The 25,815-nt window shown below is 36.2% G+C and overlaps 1 protein-coding gene across 4 annotated transcripts in view; it reads right to left on the bottom strand.

The window, feature by feature from the left end:
• The window catches only part of LOC136838781 (kinesin-like protein KIF20B), a 113,904-nt gene that overhangs the window by 71,362 nt on the left and 16,727 nt on the right, over window positions 1-25,815 (bottom strand). For all 4 annotated transcript variants that reach the window (XM_067104307.1, XM_067104306.1, XM_067104309.1 and 1 more), the window contains exons 5-14: window positions 22,331-22,485; window positions 21,978-22,192; window positions 21,764-21,833; window positions 19,442-19,651; window positions 17,759-17,942; window positions 15,232-15,360; window positions 12,461-12,653; window positions 7,211-7,365; window positions 6,598-6,685; window positions 1,059-1,198 (exon numbers count right to left, since the gene is read on the bottom strand). In XM_067104307.1, coding sequence (XP_066960408.1) covers window positions 1,059-1,198; window positions 6,598-6,685; window positions 7,211-7,365; window positions 12,461-12,653; window positions 15,232-15,360; window positions 17,759-17,942; window positions 19,442-19,651; window positions 21,764-21,833; window positions 21,978-22,192; window positions 22,331-22,485 — 1,539 coding nt within the window. The remainder of the gene's footprint in view (window positions 1-1,058; window positions 1,199-6,597; window positions 6,686-7,210; window positions 7,366-12,460; window positions 12,654-15,231; window positions 15,361-17,758; window positions 17,943-19,441; window positions 19,652-21,763; window positions 21,834-21,977; window positions 22,193-22,330; window positions 22,486-25,815) is intronic.

Here is a 25,815-nt window from a genome sequence, read left to right as displayed (position 1 = left end):
TCTCCTCTCTTGAGGATTCGTAAATGTTGCGTGTCTTTGAAAAAAATCACATGACAATTAATTAAGTTCCAATGAAAATTTCGCATGTCTGTGAATTCGTGCAACTCGAATCATGTCAGATCGAGGTATTACTATTGCACATACCTTCCAGTTTAGATGTGTATCAAAGTTTATACCTAAGAACTTTGCTGTTTGACTTATGGGCATGATGATCTCTAACTTTGAAGTCAATTTCTTCATTTTCTTCCATGTTACATTTTTTAATACATTTTTTATGGTTGCTTTTCCTATGGAGAATTGGAAACATACTGATGAGGCCCATGTGTCTATTTCTGCTAAAGCATTATAGATATGTTTAGTATGTCTTATATTCAATATAATAGTGTATTATATAGAAAAGTATATAGGAAAACTGTCCATGTTAATATTTTTATACCCAGTTATAGTTAAAATCCATGTTAATATTTTCATACCCACTTATAGTTAACGTCCAATGTCATTTGTTGTTGGTGTGAGAAGGGTGCAACTCAATAGTAGGGTCATTGCAGCTTCTGCCTGGACAGATGTGCAGTCTTTTTGTTTTCCCCTACTGTGTCCACAACTATGCACTACATGGTGAGTGGTGTTTAAAATAATGTTCAGAAAATGTGACCAGCAAAGCAATCCCTAAATAACAACAAAGACTGGGTGCTTATTCAAATTCTTTACAGGAAGACAGACAGAAGCCAGTTCCGCCCCCCCCGACACACACATGCTAGTAAATAACACCACAAAAACAGGATCAGAGTAAACAGTAAAAGAAAGCTAAGAAAAAAAAAATTGCAAAAGAACACACACAATCCCAGGGGCCGTTGCCGAGATACTGACACTACTGAGTTACACAAAGGAATGTGCAGATGCAGAGGTGGAAGGAGTCCAGGCAGGTGAAGCACATACATTCTCTTCAGGATAATGGCGTGACTGTGGCTAGTTCTACAAGAATTAAGGCATCTTATGACAAATGGGTTGTTATGAACAAACAGATTTAGCAAGATATATGTTTTCCAGGTAATTCTCACCTCCACGAGTTTTCAATTTCAACCATCATTTGGGAATACTCATTGCAAAGCTCCTCTCTCAGACGTTCTTCTAACTGTTGCTTTTCCTTGTGTTCCTGGAAAAGTCTGTCTCGAAGCTGACTAATCATTGTCAGCAAAGCCTGCAAAAATCATAAAAAAAAGTACATTAATATTGGTAAGTACCGATGGTGCTTTATGTATCAAATACAATGTCTGATATTACTTACATTAAACAGCAAATAAATTACAAATTATAATTAAACTTTAAATACCATTGTACTACAAGCAATGCTTTTCATAAACACCTTCCCTGCCAAACAAGTCTTCATACTCATCTAATCTCTTCTCATCATCATCATCACCAACATCACAACCACCTCTAAAGCAGACACCAAGAGCCTCTGTGAAATTCTGCCACTCTCTATGTTAATTACAGAATATCATGAACAATGAATCTTTAAACTGAACATTGGTTAAAACCTCATTAACAAAAATAGCTTCAGCAATTTTAAACAAGAACTACCAACTACTGTGCTTCAATTAGTAGGATAAGGCACAGAAACTGCTTGATCTAGAGCTATATAACAGTTGACTACCCTTCATTCCACTTCCTTTTCACTACTCTGTTTTATGAGTATAAACAAAACTGTTACATACAAATCTCCCTGGTTGGCAGAAACTGCTTTATACAGGTATTATACTACTAATGATAACTAATGTACTGTTACTCAAAAAGAACTTAATGTACTTTGTTATAGTTTCATTCAGGTTACAGAATCCAGAGCCCTAGATGTTAATGAACGTGCAATTTCTAGTATTTACTTCAGGATGACGACAAGGTGACAAACAACTCACGTAAAAGATATTTTCAATGTATGATGTGGATGAAATAAATTAACATACAAAGAATGAAGTACACTGCAAAAGTAGTTTATGTATTTTATTTTTAAACAACCTCTGCCTTTTTGTATACTGCTTTTTCTAAATACACATAGAAAAATATTTACAAATTCCAGTAAACCGCGTATTTGCGGTCTCACGATTTGCTGACTCACCTATTCGCGGATTCCTCTATGGAACATATATACGCATTATTTGCTGATAATTTGCCCATTCGCTGTATTTTTCACTGAGAAATATTCACTAATTACAGGCAGTCCCTGGTTAACAGCAGGCTCAGTTAATGGCGATCCAGCTTTACGGTGCTTGTTTTGCGACAAAAATTGGCAATTTTCGGCCCCCAAATTGCCGATTTCCGCTTATCAGCACCGATGCATACCTAACAGAGGCACCTATAACCGAAAATCGGTGCTTTTCGGCACCGATAAGCTCCAAAACTTGCTGAAAAAGCACCGAAAATCGCTGATTTTTGGTTAGCGGGGATTTTCAGTAATCATCAAACACTAAGAACGGAACCCCTGCCAATAACTGGGAACTGCCTGTACTGTATTTTCATATTTTCATGACTAAATGCACTTTTTTGTGATAAAACTATTAAAATACTCAGGTACCCAGGTAGTACTTGATTTACGATAATTCACCTTACAATAATTTGATTTTGTAATGGGCAATTAATACTGATACGACAATATTTAGAAAATATTTTTAAATTTCGCGCAGGAGCAGGCAGCAGCATACAATCAGGCAGCGAGAGAGACCAAATTACAATAGACCAACTTCTTTTCCTCCATCTCTTTATCCCATCTAGATAAAAAAGTAAAAAAGAATGATAAAAATATTGTTAGTAACGTTCTATCACCAGGAATAAATTCCCCTAACTCTTTATCAGCCGGCCGGAGACTAGAACTCAGGCCTGGCGAGTGCCAGTACACAGCTCTGTCGACTTGCCCAACGAAGACGAGGAAGTCCAGACTTGAAGAGCGACTCTGACCCGAGAAGTTCCGTCAACACCACCAGCGAAGACGGATCCAGTCCTTGGGACAGTGTTGCAGAGGACTTCAAGGGATATCCAGCTATATCCGTTGCCACTCGGCAAGAAAGCCTGTGCTTGCAAGGAAAGCTTGAAGGACTCCCAGTCCTGAACACACAGGGATGTACTGCCTCAAGAACCGCTTCTTGTGTAGCTGCTGCTACAGGAGGTTGGGTCCAGCAGAACTCTTCTCGATGCCTCAGCTATCAGGTCTGATGAAGGCGAAGTTTTCAAGTATTTGTCTGTAACTAGGGGTGAGCAATGCTTGTGAACCCCTAGCGAAACAGACAAATATGGAGGGAAAAAACGTAGATATCGAGTTTTCCCCAAAAAAGACAGCATGTCTCACCATAGCAGGCCCTGGTCTGGTATGAAGGAGCGAGAAAAACTACCGACTTGTTGTGCAGGGAGGCAACAGAAGGACGGTAGGGATTTCTCTGTCGAGCAGTCTCTGCAAAAATCTTCGTGAAGAAAAGAGTGAACAGCACGTTCTGTCCCGATCACTCAAACCCGAGGCCAGGCTTGCCTACCAATACATCCCCACCGGGAATGCATCTGGTTAATTGAGCTGTCGAGTATGCAATAGAACACTCCCGTACCTGCAAATATTGATAGATGAAACAGGAGGGAAAAACAATTACCTCTTGTTTGTCGACAAATGCCACTACTGTGGTTTGTTGTTCAACGAAACCAGAGAGTGTCGCACATCCTCACCCTGAATTCTCAAACAGCCAAAAGGCTGCCCTGTGCCCAGGACAGTGATGAGAAGGTACTAATCGTCTCGGTCACACACCTTCAAGACAAGGTCTTACCGGTGTGTGCCTGTTCCTCAATCGGTGAATTCGTAAGTAGACACAAGATGTGAGGGGGAATATGCAAGCATATTCGAAGGTTCCTTCAATCAAGCATTAGCCTAACTCTTTCCTCAGAAGGACGGAGGAATGGAAGCAGACTTCCATTCTCCACCATGGGGAAGCTTCTGCAAGATGACAGGGTACCGAGACAATTAGCTCTAGCCAGGCTGGCATTTCCTGAATCGGGAGCACAGGAGAGGAGGCGGGATGGAAGTCTGATGAAAAGAATTGCCAAGACCTAAGGGAAATGGATACATCTCCTGAAGGAATCCATTCCCAGTTCTCGGCAATGTCACTGTCAGTTCCAGAGACTCGATAAGTATTATTTCATCCAGGCAACAGCAGTAGGAGAACTTCTTCCGGTCAATACTTCTTTTCTCTCTTCCTTCTTCCCTCCTCCCATATGGGAAAGAGGGTGGAAAGAGACACAGTTATGTGCACTTTCCTAGAAGGGAAGAAGAGGACTATGTGTTCTGCAATCTTCTTCTGAAGCCTGGGACTTCTTAGCTAAGGAGTTGAGGGGGGGCTGGCTTGGACTCAAGGTCGAGTCAAGATGACTAAGACCCAAAGGTCTTGGCCGCTGTCCAAAGGACAAGGCAGTGGCCTGGTATGAACCTTGATTACCGAGGTATCTGGCAAATCTCTGAAAGAGAAAGGCAGAACCAAGTAAAGGTTCATTCCTAAGGGTAGAGCCAACTCTGGACTTATGAAACCGGAGATCCGAACTGGGACAAAGTCCTTCTTAGCACCAGAATTGCCCAAAAAACTGCAGTCGTCAAGACCCTTCGAGGCAAGAAGAATTCATATTCTGTCGAGGCAGGGGAGAAGCTTGGTGTCACGACCTGAATTAACTCCTTCGAAGAAAAGAATTCATCAGGTCGAGAATGCTCTCGGAAGCCAGGACTGCGGTGAACCCCGACACTCTCGGTCCCTCGGGAACTGCAAGGGTTGTGAGTGATGAAGATTATTCATCAGGGGAGCCGCGGTCCTGTCCTGGGGATCCTTGCGCCGACAAATTGGCGTGAAGTTCTCCGAAAACATGAGGGTGATCGCAACTTGAAGAGGAAGACCCTCGCTGTTTCCGAAGCGTGAAACTCCTCTACCTCTCCCCTTGGAGTGAGACCTTGACAGATCCCATGAAACCCTCCTCGGCTACCTGGTTATACTTTGAGAGAATCAGGGGACCGACACCCAAAGCACGCCAGGCAGCCGAAATCCAAAGAAGTTCGTCGGAGCTCTCTCTGTCCATCTTGCGCCTCTCGGAACAACTGAGAGAAGAGAACAGGTAAGGAGAAAAAGTACACCTACCTGTCCTGCCAGTAAGATAAGCAGGAGAGGCAGACCGTGAGCAATAATCAACCAAAGGAGATTACTGCCACATGGGAGAAGAAGAGCGCTTGTGCCGTGGCAAAGCGCTTTCCTGGGAAGAGCAAAAAGTTCACTCGAACATAGCCAAGAACTGGAATTGGGAAAAACAGAGTAGGGCCGATCACGCAAATGCGATCCAGCTGGTTGGTATGCAGTAGACTGCAAGGCAGGCAGGGTGAGCCGAGCCAGTCTTGCAAGCCGAAGCCGAGCCAGTCTTGTAAGCGCAACCCTGGGCCGAGCCGAATGCGCAAACACAACTGGAACTGGGCAGGGCGGAACTCGTCTGCCGTGAACTATTGCTAGTTTCCCAAACTCTAAACTCCTTCGAGACCGAAGCCCCTCGAGAGGAAGGTTTAAAACGGAATTCTTTGTCTGCTATCTTGCATGCTCGACCCCTAAGGTTCAAGACACAAGAATGAAGCCCAGCCAAGCAACCGAAGCAGCTGGCGGGCAGTATCGAGACACCTGGCGTCTCGGCACCCAGACACCTGGTTATCTCGGCACTTTCTCTCGTCCTGTGCCTCTCGTCAGGGAAGCGCTCATGATTCATAGAATTCGAGCTACCCACGAGACTCCCAAAAATCAGGAGCGGCTGCTTTCAGTTTCCTAAGAGATCGAAAGAGCCAAGCACAGAACCAGTCTTAGACGCAGACTTCCAAGACTGGCAACGAGGGCTTGGCCTCGAGCGGCCGCGCTCTCGCAGCCCCTGAAACACAAGACCCCACAGGAGAATGCGAATTGGGAGTCAACGAGAGAAACTTGTCTCCCAGAAGAGAGTCAGTCCCTTAGAAGTCCTGCAGGACTCCCGAAGGGAATCTCTTCCCTGCTTCTTCTTTAATTTAAACACCTGTAGATAAATACTGGGAAAAAAATAAACAGTAATATAAGATATAGAATCAAAGATACTAAAACAAGTAATAAAAAATTAACAACCTTTAAACATCCTGTTACTAATTGATCCCGATTATTATTATAATCATCACTGTTATTACTACTGCAATCTAAGTTTCATGAGATCACTAAGTCACCTGCCATTTATAGGTAAATGGAGAGGTGGCAGGGGACTCAATTTAAGTATAGACACATCTTATCCAATTTAATTTTTAATAAAATTAACTATTCTAATCTAAATAAATAGTAGCACCAACCATCCACTACATAAATAACTACATAATCATCATGGCTGCATAAATGTTTCTGCTGTACTGCAAAACATAATTGGAGAGGAAATTGTAATCAACAGAACAGCAGCCAACATTAATAATAATAATAATAATAATAATAATAATAATAATAATAATAAAATAATAATAATAATAATAATAATAATAATAATAATAATAATGACGATAATAGAAAATTTACTAATTTCCAGAGCATTACTTACATCATATCTCTCATCTCCCTTCTCATCATCCTCTTCCATGCCTTCCTGAAGTTCTTCCTGAATAACCATGGAGTCTTCTTTCTTATCACTGTTGAAGCAACTTTCATATAGTTTTGATCACAAAAAAATTCAGCTTTAGGAATATGTATGTCAGGCTGATTCTCAAATTCTCTTAAAAATAATTTACTCCCTTTTCAAAATGCTGATCAAATGAACACACCATGCTATCTTTAGTCAATAATGCATAAATATATACAGGCAGCCCACGGTTATCAGTGGGGATCTGTTCCAATGGCATGACAAGTGAAAATCGCTGATAGCCAAAAATCAGCGATTTTTCAATGCTGATAATTGCCAATTTTTGGTTATTGGCGTCTCTGTTAGGTATGTATCGGCGCCAATATGCAATTATCGGAATATACCGGCGATTTTTGTCACTAGCCAAGCTCCAAAAAACCGGATCGCTGATAACAGGGAACTGCCTGTACATACATTAAGAGTATGTTCTACATGAATTTCTAATAAATTCACGAAATGTTGCCATATAACAATACTCAAGACTAACTATTCTTTGGCTGCTAATGATAGCATAACAAAGAAACCATTTTAATACCTGGCACCAAAAGCTATACTGGCTGGATCTTTCATCCAAGGTACTGAAAGTCGACCAGATGAGTTGAATGACTGCCTCACAAATCTTGAAAACTGGCTTGACCGTTTTGGGACAGCTACTTGACACTCTGGTTCCTTTGAGTGACTAATGGCTACCTGTATTAAAGAAAAGTGGCACTTGATGATATGAGTCATTATACTCTTACAAAATTATGAAGTAAAGTTAAATCATAGTAACATGTCTCCTTTAAACTATTTCAGCAAAATAATTTAAGCTTCATATTTGCTATTCAACAAACTAGATATAACATACCATAATAATATAAAATCAAAAAGATTTAATGATATGGTTAACTACTCATATGGAAGTACACAAATTTTAAACAGATGAGGCCAGCACGAGGGCAAGAAGCCAAAGTTAAATTTACATGAGATCAAGCCCATGCAAAATGGCAAATTGGTTCCATTTTCCATTCATGCATATGTAGAAAATAAAAACACTGGAAACTTTCAATTTTACGCTTGCGTGTTAGGCAAGTCCCAGACTGAAAAGAATACATATTAGCTTTTTTTATATGAATGTGTATGTATATATATATATATTATTATAAATATTAGCTGTTTGACCTCTCTGCTTTGTTTGAAATAGAATAAAATTAATTCTAACATAACAGCTGGCAAGAGTAGATGCCTCTTGCAGGAGACAAGTGAGCGGGAAGTAGCAGGAGTTGTTTTGAAAAGATCCCAACCGTCAAAGGGGTAGGCATTTTAGTTCAAAGGGATAGACAGGATAGGTTTTGCTAGGACCAACCTTAGATAGGCTGTACCTTAAGCTCAATTTTCTATGACTTTTTGTACTGGTGAACCTTTGTCATTTTCCAGACAATACCTACATCCAAGCCAAGTTGGCTTGTGGGAAGAACCGAGACCAGTCGCAACCAAGCTACCCCAGGCTCCAAAAACAGGCTGAGAGTAGTGCCCGTTGAAGCAAGACGTGTTGCCAGGCAGTCCATTTAAGCCCCTTTGTCTCTGCCCCTTCGAACATAGGGGAAAGGATTGCTATTCCAACGGACCAAGGACTTCTGATGTAATTGATCACTGCATTATCTCTCCCAGCGGTAAGTCAGATTTTTATATATAAAATGTCTCAAGTCCTTAAACAATCACTGACAAAACCATTTCATGTAGAATACAAGAAAAAAATAACCCATGGTTGTAGCTTTTGTATTAATTAATGAAGAGTGAGAGTTTCTGTAGTACAGGAGTAGTGTCAGTTTTGACATATTTTCCTATATATAAATCACGCATTACCTCACACTTTATGCTGAGATATTTTATGTCCGAGTGGGAAAATCGGAGCTGTTGTTAGCTCCTGCACACTTTTTATTTTACTTTGTTGAAAATTTCAACCTTTGTGTCAAGCAAGACTAGACAAATCTGAGATATTACAAATTAACTTAATTAGCCAAATGGTCGAAAATGCAACATTATTCAAAAAATCTTACCTTTCTTGTATTTTTCAGATAAATATTCACAAAAGCTTTTTCACATTCTAGTAATATTCAACCATTTACTAAATAATTTTTTGTGATAAAACTTCATTTTGCAACAAATGGGAACAAATCTAGCAAATATTTCGATTTATGGTGAATTTTTGAAAAAAAAAAAAGAGAGAGAGAGAGGAGCCATTTTGAAGAGCTGTGTGGTGATAGTGGAATGAGTTGTAAACCATTGTCTACCTGTTATTGTGTAAAAAGCTTATGAAAAGGAGTGACTGAACATTCTGAAGTACAACACAGTCAACTTAATTCATGCATAATTTTGTGATAATATTTTCTCTGTGTTGCTTTGATCATTTTACAATTTGTTATATACCAAAATCATCGAAATTTAGTTTACAATACAACAAGAAAACAAAACTAACTAACATTTTCAAAATTAGCTTTAACAAGGGATGTGTGACCTTGTCAATTATCTTGAGATATTGACCACAAAATGCGATTTGTATACAATTTTATATGAAAATTTTTTTTCCTTCATACCGAAATGGTCGAAAAAATGCAATTGTAAGCTAAAACTGTCATATATTTCAACAAACGAGAAGTCTCTAGTAAATATTTCAATATTTATATATGATAATGATATTTTTTCATTTCTGATGGTTGCATACTAAACTTCAGGCAATGAGAAAAAAGGAGCCAAAATGAACTTTTAATCTTAAAAACTAACCTGTGCTGTGATTTTTTTAAAAAAACTTTCTTTCTAGTAATATTCAATCATTTACTTCATTTTGCAATAAACGAGAAGTCTCTAGCTAACTCTCAAACCCTGTTTTTTTCGGCATACAATATTTCCATCTGTTTCTCCCCTAATCATTGTTGTCAGACCATGCAAGCATTTTTGTAAATAGAGGCTTGGCGGACGATTTAACACACGAACACACACGTTTTGGAAAAAGACGGCGCCAGGGTTAATGAAAAAATAGCTGTTACTTTCACAACGAGACATATTTTAAGTTATATATTTCAACTTAAAGGCACTTCGTATAACGAAAAATAACCTTGCCCCATATAAATAAAGTATCTAGAGATTCATTTACGCTAACTAGAAGCAAGAAAAATGCTCTGAACTGAGTTAAATAAAGCGAAATAAACTTAACGCGTAATCAATTTCCAAACCAAAGCAATGATCGTAATTTATAATACAAAAGCAATGTAAGAATATATACAATATTATTGGATACAGTGAATTAAGGCATAACATTTTAAAAGATCCATGGAAAAGATGCATATTTTGTTTTCTGTATGTTGATGTTTGTATAATATGATATGTGAATATAGAGTACAGTATAATGTAAAACTAGGCTACCTTATACGAAAATTTTTTCGCGCGATATGATAATGATATTTTTTCACCATAGTGTAGGCTAAAATGCTAATTCTTGTTTGTTATTCAATTTCCCTTTGTATTGAATTATCATAAGTCACTCTGCATGAACCTCCAGAATTAGCTGATATTAACAATTACCATACCGTGTATGTACAGAGTATACTTTACAGTGTAGGGTAGGCTACCATATATGTATACATGGTGCCGAATACCCTAGTGTAGGGTAGGCTATATTCGAGATACGTTTTTTCCAACAAACAATGGGTTTTTTTGGAACCTAACCCCATCGTACGTAGAATACCTGTACAAGCATTTTTAGTTTTTTTTTGTTTGTTTGAAATATCAAAATAGGCAGTTCTAAGCATTTTTAGAAGGATTCTAAGTATTCGCAGGTTTTAGCTATTCACGGGGTGTGTGGTACGCATCCACTGTAAATACAAGGGGTTTACTGTAATTCTGCAGGAAATGTAGACACATTTCATGGTCTGAAGTTCATTTTTTCTCTTTCCTTTTATATGCTCTATTGAATTTTCCAATTCAAAAAAAAATTAAAATTTTGAATTTTCAAAATTTTCTAAAAAAAAAAAAAAAAAGTCTACTAATTCTTTTAAACTTTCAAATCATATATTGTACAACTATATAATTTGCTTTAAAACAAAACAATTACCTCTATATATTGAAATTCAATAAAGTTGAAAGACTAAAATTTTTAAAAAATAAGTAAAAAATAAAAAAAAAAATTATTGGTCTAAATTGCAAAAAATTTCTAGTAATATCATGTCTTACCAAGCTCACTAACCCCTGAAAATTTCAGCCATCTCACTGCAATATTTCAAGTACCTCTTCATTTTTAACCTATGACCTTAAATTAAGAGATGACTGGAGCATAATAATGTTAAAGTTGGACAGCTAAATGAGGGGAAAATAGGAAAAATAAGAGGTAAATACCAATGCAACTGGGGCCTAAAACAAGAAACAAGTACCCTCTTTACCAAGTCCTGCAAGGCAAAATAAAATGGAAGCCCCCTCCACTTAAAAGGAAGTTCTTTGCCACAACTGTTATCCAAAAATACAGAGTGAAAGATGCAAATGAAAGAATTGAACCTCATCTCTCAATAGGGATCTGAACATGTCTTCCAAGCTGCATGAACAAAGCTTTACTGACCATACTTTGGAAGAAAACAGTAACTTGCAACTGAAGTGAATTTCAGCTATCAAGTGGGATTTGGATTTGTGCCTTCCAAGTTGCAAGCACAAAGCTTTATCACCCATATTTGGAAGAAAACTTTTTTCTATTCACCCATACTTGGAAGAAAACTTTTTTCTATTCAAAAGCTAGTAAGTACAGTACTACTTTTGTGCCCACCTTATGCTTTACTTTTTGAATACTTCCATGGATAGCTGTCTCACACATCAGTACTGATAAGACTTTTTCACATGAGATGCACAAGTGCTGGAACTGATAATTAAATGAGAGAAGTGAACTTCAGCTCCTAAGAGGGATTTGAACTCGTGTGTTCAGGGTTGCATGCAAAAAGCCTTACCAACCTCACTATGAGAGAAAAACCTTTTCTTTTCATGTTAAGAGAATAGTGCTACTTATGTACCTGACTGCTGGTTCACCTCAAGTATACTTCATATACTTCCACAAAAAGTTCTACATGTCAACGCTGATGACATTACAACTTTTCATATGATAAATATGAATGATAAAACTGACAATTAAAATACAGTACAGGATTAATGGGGTTGTCATGAACAAACTAAAACTAAAGAGAACATGCAATCAAATTCTCCCTCTCTGTTTTTTACAACTGGTAATTGCATATATCAGTTGGCATTACTGTACTCCCTGTTTGCAGGTACCACTTACACAGTAGTGAACACTGTGCATCATACTGAAGAAACTTATAAGCTAAACTACTCTCTATCAATTTTTATCCACTTCTCTTGTTCTCTTCCCACTCAGTATGGGTCTCTTTAAATATTCTACTGGGCATATTTTATGATACTGTAATATGTTATTACTTTGAACAAAATTTGTTCAAATATTACAAATTTGAAAATATCTTAGCAATTCCAGTTCAGCAAGGAATGCTGAATGTGAAAAGTAAATTTGAGGGAGAATAAGCTGCTGCAATTATTCTCCGAAATTCTACATAAAAACGGTAAACTAGTTCCAGGACTGCCAGCAGCTACCGAATATCAACATCTGAGCTAAAAGTAATATAGATATATTCATTTCCGTAGAGATAGATAAGGGAAATATTAGGCAAAATATATCAGAGGAAAAACGAAGATTAAAAATATATTTTTCCCCTAAAAAACATTTTATGTAAAGAATATATTTGATACAACATACCTGTCTTGCAACTGCAGAAAATTTGAGGACCTGCAGGGTTTCATCGAATAATAGTGGTGATTTACAAATGTTGACAATCATTGCAGCTTTACCTCGACCCAAGAAAAAGCTCTGGAATACCCTTGTTAGTTTACTGTCTCTGTAAGGAACAGGAGCTTCCTTTTTCTTGCTAATCTTCTGCCCTTGGTTTTGTCTATTGGGGAGAAAGTTACAATATCATAAAAGGGAATGATGGTATAACTTGTTAAATATTATGGTGCACATTTTCTTGAAAGGTTTGATATGGACTACTGCCATTTCACATAAAAAAAAATATCTGAGAAAATCATCCAAGCTTAAAAATAATCAACCTTCTAAAAATTATACTTATTTGTATGAATGACACTAAACCACTTTTCCCTATGGTATATAAAATGTTAATATAACTGGCAAGTGAATGAGATGATAGCATTCAGCCCTCAAGTGGTCTGAACCTATTCTCTAATTTAATTGCTAGTTACATTACTTTTGTATGCATGTATAAACACTAAAGGAAACACTTCTAAGTCTTACAAGTCTTGCACCAATGATTAGTTTTCATATGAGAAATGAAATTGCAGTAAGGTAAAATTAAAGAACTTGAACAAGTGCATGAGAAGAGCTCAAAAGGTACATATAAGAAACAAACAGGCAATGCAGGTGGGACTGAAGAGCTGCTGCAAAGAAATATTACAGCTGACAATATGTAGCATAGGGAATAAGAAAGGGAAATGCACCTGGAGGGGGGGGGATAATAAAATACATTTACTAATTATCTCTTTCTTTCTTTCTTTCTTTTGCCCCAGCCAGCCTCGTTGAATATAAGTTGAAGTGGTAACTCTCTTTCCCTCTGCTTTGGCTGGAAGGATTAGAAGTACGTATGTATATATTTTAAGGGTACTAATGTTTAAGATGACTTTGAAATTGCATTAATAATATAATTTCAAAGATTAATACAGTTATTGGATAATAATTTAAGGTATATTTGATGTAGGATGATACTTTAAGTATACATTTGGTATTTGAACTTTCAATATAGGCAGTTGTAAGCATTTTTAGAGGGGGGGGGTGGCAAGTATTCACAGATTTTAACTATCCGCAGGGGGTCTGGAACGTATCCACTGGGGGGCTTACTATAATTCTTCCATGTTACTTTTCATCAGAGTAAATTTTTTTTTTTATTTCTGCTTCATTATTAACTTTTGAGTGCATACATATACTTTATGGTATGGTCTAATACAGCATTCTATACAGTACAGTCACCCCCCAACTTATGAACAAGTTACATTCCGGATGTCTGTTCGTATCCTGAAATGTTCGAAAGTTGATTTTTAATTGTAGTACACCATTTATGGATGTTGGAAAGGTATTCTATTATTATTACAACAGAATACAAAGATATGCATATAATACACAGGCAACCATCAAAATACTAATATGTTTCTGTGGCTCTTACCGGCAATTCATTTCAGTGTGATACCTCTCAAAGCATGGAATAACACAGAGACCAAGGACTTCAAGGCACGGTTTATGTTAGTATCTTTTAGGCTTTTGTATGTCATAAGATAACACATGCTACATCTTTTAGATAGTTTGAGCTTTTTCTGAATGTACACATCAATAAAATGACTTCCACTTAACTATGGTAGAATGACTTTCTTAGTCACTTCTGGCTTATTGGCAGTGTGTGCCTTCACATTGTACAGCCATAAATTTTAACAAGTAAATTTTTCTTTTCTTTATGAACTTGTACATTTCAAGAAAATCCAAAACCCATAATTGAATCAGCTTCATTTCTAACAGTTTATACTGTCTGTTTTACCAATGTCAGTATAGTGATGTAAAGCCTGATCTGTTTTACCAACATCAGCCATGCTTATTTTATAGCCTTTGATACACACTGGAATATTTAACGTACTCAGAACTGTCTTGGGTCTTCTCACTTTTGTTTCAGTATTTGAATGTGCATCTGAAAGCATATATTTCTCTGGTCAAAATATACAAGTGCAACAAGTAGTTTTGAAAACAAGCCTTTTCCCTTTTGCAATTTTTACACATTGTAGCTCAAAAGGCAAACCTTTCTTACTAAATTAAATAGTGCCTGTATCATCAGTTTTGATGTGTAATAGTTATCTTACCACATTTCTCCCAAGATGGGAGGACCAGGAAGCGCATACTTCACAAGGCAAGAATCGAGTACAACCCTCGCCCCTAATATAAGGCCATATCTCAAGTGGGTCCACCTACAGGGTAGACATGAAGCGACGACATGGTTACCCTCGATGCCCACACCAGTGCTGGTCATGCCTATTCTCCAATTCGAGAAAAAACATAGATAGCCACATGACACAAAAAATACAAACAAAAGGCACAGTGAGGCCAAGTGAGGGATGCCCATTCTTGGCCCCCATCTCCATCAGTCAACTACCTTGTCACCAAGATTCAAAAATCGTCTCCAGAATCTGCAACCGTATTTCCTATTGACTGTGTTTTGATATGATGAATATGTTGGAGGCAGCTGATAGGATTCTGAAGGGGTTTTCTGACTAATGTAAATTTTCAACATATGTAAGGGAGTTTGAAAACCTAACCTTGGACATACAGAATAGTCACTATATACAGTATAGTTCCTCAGGAAAAACAGTAATAAAAACCAGGATAACCAAATAAGTTAAAACAAGTCTCCATCTGAATATTACAATGCTGGAACCAGATTCATAAGTAAAGAAAAATCACATATACTATCAACTTACCTGAGAGCATCAAGGCATCGACTGAGCACTAAAAGTGAGCTATTAATGTTGCCTGCCTCTTTCAGTCTATCATGAGTGCTCTTCGTTTTTGCTGCACGCTCAGCCCCAGCAAGGTCACAGATGGACATCCTGTAAATTATACGACAATGTTCCTGTAAATTATTCCTATTCAAGCATTAGATACAAAACCAGTGACATGAATTTTCTTGTATAATGAATTTCTGCTGTCTGAGTACTAACAAGACTTACAAGTTCTAACCCAACACCAGGTCCTCACTCATCAGTCCCACTCATATGTGTGTGTGTTCATGATTTACTGGTGTTTTTATTTTCAAAAGTTTGGTACACCTACTATTTTTCAATTTCTTTTCTTTCTGTTTTATCCAAATTTCTTTAAACCCAACATTTGTCACTGAACATTTATTTGTGCTCATGAAAAGAACATGAAAGTGTTTCTCAAATTTTGAATTTTCCTCTACTTCTCAGCAAAATCCCAATTTGTAGAGCTGGTTTTGCTTACAATTATGCAGTCACTCAACTAACCAGTTTCCGATGACCTGAAAGTCTTAAGCAAGTTGTTTAAACTTTTACAACAAAACATGTTTTTCCACAAACACAACTTGACAAAGTTATGGGTTTGCAAAAAAACATGTTTTCTAAGAAATAATGCATCATTCCTCTCTGCTAACCTCCATCTGGAAGAGTAAGAAGAAGAAAGGCACTAAAGATTACGATTACTAATTTTGTAGAGAAATGTATTTCATTGTTAAAGCATTTTGCTTCTGCAAGCACATTAATTACATATAAATAACCTTAGTTGCAATTTAGGAAGGAGGAGGAACCTGATAAGTTTCTCAAGAGTAGACCCAGACACAAGAAGTCTAATTCCTTTTAGATGATGAACAGCGGTGCCAACTATAACCCAAATAATCAAAGGGAGTTTCCATAGTGATGGATTTGCCATGAAAAACATAATGCAAGACAGTACACTAACTGACCACATGAGGTGAAAAGGTTCACCAGAGCACACACAATTTCAAGTCTTACAATTATTACAGTTGTTCTGAAATTCATTTTCAATTTGGAAACTGTAAACACTGTAGCTTTTATTAATGTGTGCAATAATGGCAAAATCAAACTCAGACATGATTGCCAATAAATACAATTCTCAAAGCATAAGAATACTTTGAAAAATTGGCAACTTTGATGGAGCTACTTACTTGCCAATTTGTGGTAAGGAGAGTTCATTTACAAAATGACTATACAGTATAGTATACATAATTTAGTAACACATACATGCTTAACATTGTTATCAAGCATCATATACAGTATACAATATACATATCTATTATACCATTCTTTGTCTGAGTGTGCTATCACTTTGAAATGCAAAAGTCCACTTATGCTATTAGTTGTTTAAGAATTTTCAGCTCTCCTATAACCTAAAAGGACCTCACACATGGAGATGATATATCTTTAGCGGCAAAGAAATAACAGTTGGTAATATCTAAAAACTGTGCTGAAAATTAAGTAGCTGTGAAAATAAATAATCTACTATGCTCCTTGATAGCTAACCTTTCCACATTCTTTTGTAACTATTCAAACAAAAGTTATACAATTAAAACTAATGTAATAAAGTACATAAATCAAAATCTAACCACTATAAGTCCTCTAGCAATTCTGCTTTTGAACTTAGGCATACAGACCTGGGCATTGAACCAAATAAGAGGGGAATAGCATCATCCACAAAAATAAAATGCAATACCAACTCAAAACCACAAAACTAGTTTGCACTTGCACAACTCAAACATGCCCCAGCCAACAAGATCATGCCCTTGTGAGACAAATAGTGTTTTGCATAACATAGTCAGCCATAAACCATACACAAGAAAAAAATCGAGACAACTCACAGGCTTAACCATTTGAGGATTTTCTACCAACCCATACTTTCCATGATTAATAAAATATGACAAAACTTCCCAAATAAAGTACACAACTTTAAACAATAACAAATGATGCTTACTTAAAAGCAGTCACTATGAGAGAAAGGAAAATGAATGTACCCTTTAGTTTAGACCATAATGTACCTGCATCCATCACTGTCCCTGCTTTCACTTTTTCTCTTAACTTTGCCCCTATAAATAAAAAAGCACAACACAAGTGATGTGAGTGTATGATGTGATAAAGGAGAGCTCGAAGAAAGCTTCAACTACAAGGTCCAAAGTCCTTGTTTTTGTATATTCATAATTTTTTAACATTATCCCCTTTCTACTTGTATCTCTATTTCTTAAAAGTAAAAATGGTTAAAATTGGAAAAACAAGCCATGCAGTTATATCACTCCATTTTTTGTCTGCTTAGTTATTTTTCTCCTGTTCTTATTTTCCCGTTTTACCCTATTTTGTAAACAATATCTTACATTTTTTTAGAGCTTACTTATCCTATGGGAAACAATATGTTTCCAAGCTAACTGTTACTGCAAAGGTTATGACTTCCATGCATGTCCATTAAGATGTAGAGAATACTCACATCGATACTCTAGCAACGTGTGGATCATTAGCATTGGCAACCCTTATAACTTTGATAGTGAAAATGCAATGCGATCTTGAAGAGTTGTGGTTCAAACGGGTGGCTGCAAAGTGCAAATTTTGACGGCCTATTTGCAAAAGTTGCAGGCCTTCATCGGCACTATTTACACGTACTTCTTGCAGACCTATGGGAGCCAAAAACACAAATCAAAATTTATACAACCTAAAATTCACTGAAATTAGGAGTAATTACAAAAAGTAGAAATTTTCTGTGACTCCCAGACCATAAGCAGATTCCATTCTCAAATACTTCAGACTCTTGAGCCTTAATCACAGAATAAAGCTCTAGATCTCCGACAATTCATTTAATTTTGAAGTCTATAAAATATACTTTAAAATCCCCCATTGATGTCAACATCCTCTTTTGTTCTTCCAGTTATAACTCAATACAGGCAGTCCTCCGTTATCGGCGGGGGTTCCACTCTGGGGGTGTGATGATAAAAAAATCGCCACTAACCGAAAATCGGCGATTTCTGGGGCTTTTTCAGTGATCTTCGGGCTTATCGGCGCCGAAAATTGCCAATTTTCAGTTGTCGGCGCCTCTGTTAGGTATGTATTGGTGCCAATACCCAATTATCAGCACCGATAAGTGGAAATTGGCGATTTTCGGCGCTGAAAATTGCCGATTTTCGTCGCTAGACAAGCACCACAAAACCAGGTCGTCATTAACCAAGCCGGCCGTTAACCGGGGACTGCCTGTACAGCCTAACTTCTGTAATCTTTCTAAGTTTGTAATACCTCTTAACATGTATTTATAAAAACTAGCAAAATAGTACATCATAATAATAACAGTGGTGTGGAGTCAGCAGACAGCCGCAGTGTGCTGAGTATCTACAAAATTGTATGTGCGTATTCCTGCCAGAACAAGTAATAATATACTAAGGCCAACAACTTGGGTGTACCAATCACACTGCGCCTTGTGAAACACACTGCAATAGCACTAAAGTTCCTTTGTAGTGACCCCTCTCTCTCAGTTACACTTCTTTGAACAATCCACCACTTAGGTCACTTCTCACCTACCCGATTAACTAATTCAATTCTATCTTACTGCATTTTCAAGTTTCATTTAAGATCAATCTTTCAATTACCCTTCTGAGAGTCTGGTCAAGTTCTGCAGCACTGCTTTCTGTCTTTCGCTTTCTGGACTCTTCCAGTGTTTTCTTCTGACTTTTCAGTACAACATTAACTTTTTGCTTAGTATCATGTAATTTTTCCCCATCATTTTAGATTAAAACTTTCAAGTCAACAACATTAATAGCATCTGACTTAGCAGTCTGGTTAAAGTACTTTTATAACACCTTAAAATACTCAAAGATTACACCATAGTTTTTCACTGCAATTCAGCCAATCAAATATAATAATGAACTTGTTAAATACTGAGAAAGTAAGTGATCTAAATATACCAACTCAGAAAAAATAAAATGCATTCTTATAAAAGCTAAATGTGCTCTCCTTTGAAAGGAAGTTTAGGTATAGTCCTTACACTAGTACAAAGACTTTCAAAACGTTCTACATCTTTTCAAAGTGCTGTTCCATACTTGGATTCATGATTTGTGATCATGAACACCATAGGCAAAGCAAAATCTTTTGAATTTTAAGAACAAACAACTCACCCAACACAAACCTTTAATATATATAGAGGCATTACGATCTTCCCCCAACATCAGTGGATTGCGCTTATTTTTCTTAGACAAAGGCATCTTCTCCAAGAGGTCATAAATGTATTCATTGTAAATTTCAGCAAATGATATAAACACAGCATACACAGTGCTTTCTGAGTCAGCAGTTTCAATAGTTTGATCTTCTTGGCAAGGCACTTCAATCACAGACGAAACTGAAAATGTGACAAAAAAAAGGTCACAGGTCATATTCATAAGGATTAGTGTTAGCAAAGTAAAATAATGGAATGTGTGTGTGTGTGTGTGTCACTGACATGTCTAAATAAAATTTTGCCATTTTTGCTTTTCTGAACTATCCAAGGTAATGTATCTCCTATACATAACTGGGATTTGATTTTCATTACACAAAGGCTTTGGAAAAACATCCAGCCAATATACTCCAAATGGTCATGATATTAATACAGTGTCTTCTCAACTTACAAACAGCTCAGGGGTTTGCCCTTTCCACTAAGTAATGAAATCCACCAAGTAAGAGACATAAACAACTGAGTACCCTGGGGCTGACTCTTATAGCTTATGGTTGAGCACAATTCCATATAATTATCTAATAGCCTATCCTAACTGGTGTTTTGTAATTATCATTCAATTTAAAGTATTAAATAGCCATATATGATTGTGCATCACCTGTTCTCTTGTACCATGTGACCTTAAAATTTTGTCCCCAAAACGTGACTTCATCACATATCTTGTGTATCATGCAAGGTACATTTTCAATTGCCCAGATAACATCGAGCTAAACTCTTTCCTACACAGTCTGTAATCCCATCTCTTGTTAAATAAATAAAAGTACAAAAAAAATCTAAACTTTACTTACAGGCAAATTAATTTTTGTAGATTACACTAAGCTAGGCTTTCAAACAAGATTACCAAACTTATGGCTCATGTAACAATTCATAACCATTTCTTATAATTAACAATCACTTACTACTTCATGAGCACCATTAACCAAAACATTGGCATAAACATCGAGTTTGGCCAAAAACAACAAAATTGAGAAACAGCTGTTTTGCAATTTTGCAGGATTTTAGTTTACTGTGTGTTAGTTTACCTTTGTATACCTGCTTTACATTTATGTACAAAAATAAACATATTAATTCCAGTAATAATCAGTTTCTTTTAGCAGATAAAAAATGGTTCTCCTAACTATTTTGGTAGTAGCTTTCCATCAGCTGATTTTGTAAACCTAAACATTACCCTATCCTACTTAAATGCATGTGGTGGACAATCAGTTTTTATGATGATGATATAACATGAGAATACAATATAAATGGATTCAGCAAGAAAAATATCCATTTCATTACCATTACCTTTATCTTAAATACAGCTGTAATATGCTATTTGACTTCTGTAAATGAATCCCGTAACAGACAGCCTGAGTTAATAGTTTCCATATACACATTTTGTATCTCATGTATGGTGCGACCCTCTAAAATCAGATATAAAATTTCTTCTTAAAATATTGCATGATACAAGCATATAGGTTACTTATCATTCGAATTCAGATACATTTGCAAAATGAATTGCTTCTAACAATTTGTGCATACCTATACCTACTTCTTACAAGATGTGTAAAGCACTGTGTACAAAAACCACACAATATAAATAAAAAATAAACATTGTTTCTTTTTAAATATTAACCCAAATTCTTCATAACAAAATGTTGAGAGAGAGAGAGAGAGAGAGAAACACACTCTTGGTGTGTGGTTTATACTAATATGATGCACACATGTGCACATACCCTGTACACTTGCACATATACTATAGAATGTGTAATACTACATCAATGTATTGTATTAAGCACAGCACAGTAGAGTAATGCATGAAGTAATGTCAATAAAAATATTGTAGGAGAGAGTGAGTGAGTTTGGCCCAGAGTAACTGCGTACTACTTCCTAACATGATGCACAAAGGGAGAAGTGTCGGTAATGTGTGTGTTCACAGTCTACCTTCACGGGCACAGCCAAAAGAAGTGTCAGTAGACATGAGTATGTTTGTTCATTCATTCACCCTCCACCCTCAAAGGCACAAACAAGAAACCCTCGGCCTACTGTCCAATAACCCTATCATACTTACTGGATTTCTCCAGTAGGTGTAAAATTTTTCTATCATTGTTACCAGACTTGAGTAAGCCTGTCAAGTAACGAAATCTGCTAAGCTGAGATGCCGCTGTACTACAGATTATACAAATTTGCTTTGAAAATTACTACTCATCACAAATTTATCACAAACAAATAAAAGCATATGTCAGAACAGTGTCTAAGCTTTACCTGTACTAGTGTCTGTGCTTGATGGCTGAGTTTCATTCAAACTGGTCTCACTGGAAAACTTGGACAGGTTCTGAGGAAACATTTATAAGAGTTTATATATTATATCACAAACTAAAATCTTTATCATAATAGTATAAAATGGCAATTAGTTTGTGCACAATTTAATATATAATATACAATATAATAAGATATTCAGAGTCTATTGGCAACTTACTGATAAGGATCCTGAGAATCTTGATGTATTTTCAGGACTAATCTTAAAAATATTTTGCTTTTTTTCTTCTTCCTTCTTGACATCTCTTTCTTCTAGCCGGCTAACACCACAAAAATATCGGGGTTTAAGGTCGTTCCTTGGGTAATGTTTATTTCCAATGAATCTAAAAAGAACATCTAATGTACGAGGCAAGACACCAGGATCTGAAGATGTCCCTGTAGAACAAGAGATAAAATCAGAAATGATGCATATAATTTTGATGCAATTATTTGCTCAATAAAATTCTAAGATGGCCCTAAAATCAGGTGTGTGCCTTCCTTGTAAAAAAAACATTTCAATAAAAAAATCTTTACCTTGTACTGTGAAAGTTTTGCCAGAGTTTGTAGCACCATATGTAAAAAGCAACAGGTTTTGGCCTTTTACAAAATCGTTGACCAAACCCAAGGTTGATTCCTCAAATAATTCCTTCTGAGAAGTTGATGGTCCATAGATGTGAGTAAACGAAAACCTGAAAATATATATCACCTAGAAAGTTCACATAAGCAAAACAGGACTATTCAAAAAATATGGGGCAAGCAATAGATGTTTTATCACCTAGTTGCAAAACATTCAAAGAAAACACTTAAATTATCTACTACTATAGTGTTAATGTTAATGGATTAAAACAGGAAAATATGTTAACTTGCAGTAAGATTGAAATTTACATACCCAAGGGAATATAATACTGAAAATTCCCACTCCATGCCACCACAATGACCTGTCTGTTGCAGAAAATAATCAATGAAGGCCTGTTACTGCATACAATGTACCTAATGCAAAGCACTGCAGACTTTTGGTCTATTGCAACATTCTTTCTACCCTTAATTTATTACTGTTCCACCTAGTCTCTTCCTACCTAGATGTTAAGTCACCTGTTCCCTTCGGTTTCTTCTTACCTGTCTGTCAGAGGTGCTCTGTTATTGTCAGTCTCATCCTCCCCAACTGTCTAGCATCTTCTATTCCCTTAGGTCTCTTACTAACTATAAAAATTCACATTTCATTTGGCCTCTTTTATACAAATGTCAAATGCCTTCTATGCTCTTTGGTCTCTTTTACACTGATATCATGAGTCACAAGTTCCCACTGGTCTCAGACCCTGGCTGCCAACATTCCATTCCCTGTGGTCTCTCTTGAATAGTTGCAAGTCATGTGCTATGTTTTCTTCTTTGGTCTTTTCCTATTTCGCTGTGAAAAGTTGCTTCCTTTTGGTCTTTAACCCTTAAACACCTACTGGACGTATCATACGTCGACTAAAATTGTCTGTTGGGTGCCAAGTGGACGTACCGTACGTCGACTGCAAAAAATTTCAACCTTCGGTCAACTCTGACTCGACCTATGTGGTCGAAAAACGCAATTGTAAGCTAAAACTCTTACATTCTAGTAATATTCAATCATGTACCTTCATTTTGCAACAAATTGGAAGTCTCTAGCACAATATTTCGATTTATGGTGAATTTTTGAAAAAAACTTTTCCCTTACGCCCGCTCGGTAACTCGACCGAAAATTTCAGAAATTCTTTCGTCATTTTTTCATAATTTTTGCACTGTTTTATATTAGCTGTTACATAAAGTTTTATATATGAAAATGTGCGCAATTTCATGTAAAATACAGCAAAATACAACCCATGGTTGTAGCTTTTATCAGTTTTGAAATATTTTCACATAAATCACGATAACTGCCAAAATTTCAACCTTCGGTCAACTTTAAACTTGACCAAAATGGTAAAAACGCAATTATAAGCTAAAAATCATTTACCTTCTAGCACATTCTTTATGTAATATTCAATCATGCAGAAATTCTTTCTCATGTTGTCGTAATGTTGCACCATTTTATATTAGCAACAAACTGTAAGTCAACAGAAAATAACTCTAGCTTTTATCAAAATATTTTCGATTTAACTGGTGAAATTTCAACCTTCGAAAAAAAAAAAAAAATTATGAGCTAAAACTTTTCTAGTAATATTCAATCATGTACCTTCATTTTGCAACAAACTGGAAGTCTCTAGCACAATATTTCGATTTATGGTAATTTCTGAAATAAAAAACTTTTTCCTTTACGGCTGAACATCTCAGAAATTCATCTCAGAAATTCTTTCGTTTGTCATAATGTTTGCATCGTTTTACATTAGTCGTTACATAAACTTTTATATATGAAAATGTGCGCAATTTCATGTAGAATACAACAAAAAATAGCTGATGGTTGTAGCTTTTATCAGTTTTGAAATATTTTCACATAAAACACGATAACTGCCAAAATTTCTACCTTTGGTCAACTTTAACTCGACCGAAATGGTAGAAAAACGCAATTGTAAGCTAAAACTCTTACATTCTAGTAATATTCAATCATTTACCTTCATTTTGCAATAAATTGGAAGTCTCTAGCACAATATTTCCATTTATGGTGAATTTTTGAAAAAACATTTTCCTTACGTCTCATGCGTAACTCGGCCAACATCTCAGAAATTCTTTTCACACGCGTTTTACGTAATATTTGCACCGTTTTATATTAGTTGTTACATAAAGTTTTATATATGAAAATGTGCACAATTTCATGTAAAATACAACAAAAAATAGCTCATGGTTGTAGCTTTTATCAGTTTTGAAATATTTTTATATAAATCACGATAAATAGAAAAAATTCAACTTTCGGTCAACTTTAACTCGACTGAAATGGTAAAAAACTGCAATTGTAAACTAAAACACTTACAGTCTAGTAATATTCAATCAATTAGCTTCATTTTTCAACAAACGGGAAGTCTCTAGCAAAATATTTCGATTTATGGTGAATTTTTGAAAAAAAATTTTTTACGTCCACACGTTACTTAATTCATGCATCATTTTGTGATAATATTTTCATTGTGTTGCTTTGATCGTTTTACGATTTGTTATATACCAAAATCATCGCAATTTAGTGTACAATACAAAGAAAAACAAAATAAACCGTTAGCTTTAACCGTTTTGCTCACAGCGCGATTTGTATAAAATTATATATGAAAAATTTTTTATGCCCTGTCATATATTTCAATATTTATATATGATAATGATATTTTTTTCATTTCTGATGGTTGCATACTAAACTTCAGGCAATGAAAAAAAAATGAGCCAAAAATGAACTCTTAATCTTAAAAACTGAGCGTGCTGTGATTTTTTAAAAAAAACTTTTTTTCCGCTTCGTCGCTAACTCCCAAACGCTGCCAGCATACGGGAGACGTTTTTGTAAATAGAGGCTCGGCGTTTAAGGGTTAATCAGATGAATTGAGCTGAAAATCTAGCATCATAATACACTTATTTTATTGGAACTATCCTCATCTCAACAGTAAGAACAACTATAGCCCGCTGATGTGTTGCATGAAGTTTGAGTCCTCATATAATGCAAGACTTTCCCCAGTGACACCTAGGACATTAACTCAAGGATTCTTTTGTGCATGGTAGAATAAAAACACTATTACCCCATAGGTTCCAAGCAGCAGCTCAAGCAGTCCTGACTTAAAAATATCTGCACAAGCTTTTTTTTCCAGCATAAAATATAGGAGTTACTTGTCAGTTCTCAGCTTCTATTATTTTCTATGAATAAAATTATGCTTACTTCAGAGGAAATCAACAAGTGCACATTCCAGAGGTTAACAATAACTTTAACACTGAAATACATAAATAAATATTTAAATAGTCAGCAGGGAAATTTTAGTAAAATGGCAGTAAAGTAGTGAGGGGCTCAAAAACCTATGCATTCACATTTTCTAACTAGCCACGGGTGGTAGGGCTTTTAAACAACACTCAATGAAAGTACACATTTCAGACCC

Source organism: Macrobrachium rosenbergii, chromosome 5, assembly GCF_040412425.1.
Source record: "Macrobrachium rosenbergii isolate ZJJX-2024 chromosome 5, ASM4041242v1, whole genome shotgun sequence".
In the NCBI taxonomy this organism is placed as follows: Eukaryota; Metazoa; Arthropoda; class Malacostraca; order Decapoda; family Palaemonidae; genus Macrobrachium; species Macrobrachium rosenbergii.
This window is presented reverse-complemented; position numbering and strand designations above follow the sequence as displayed.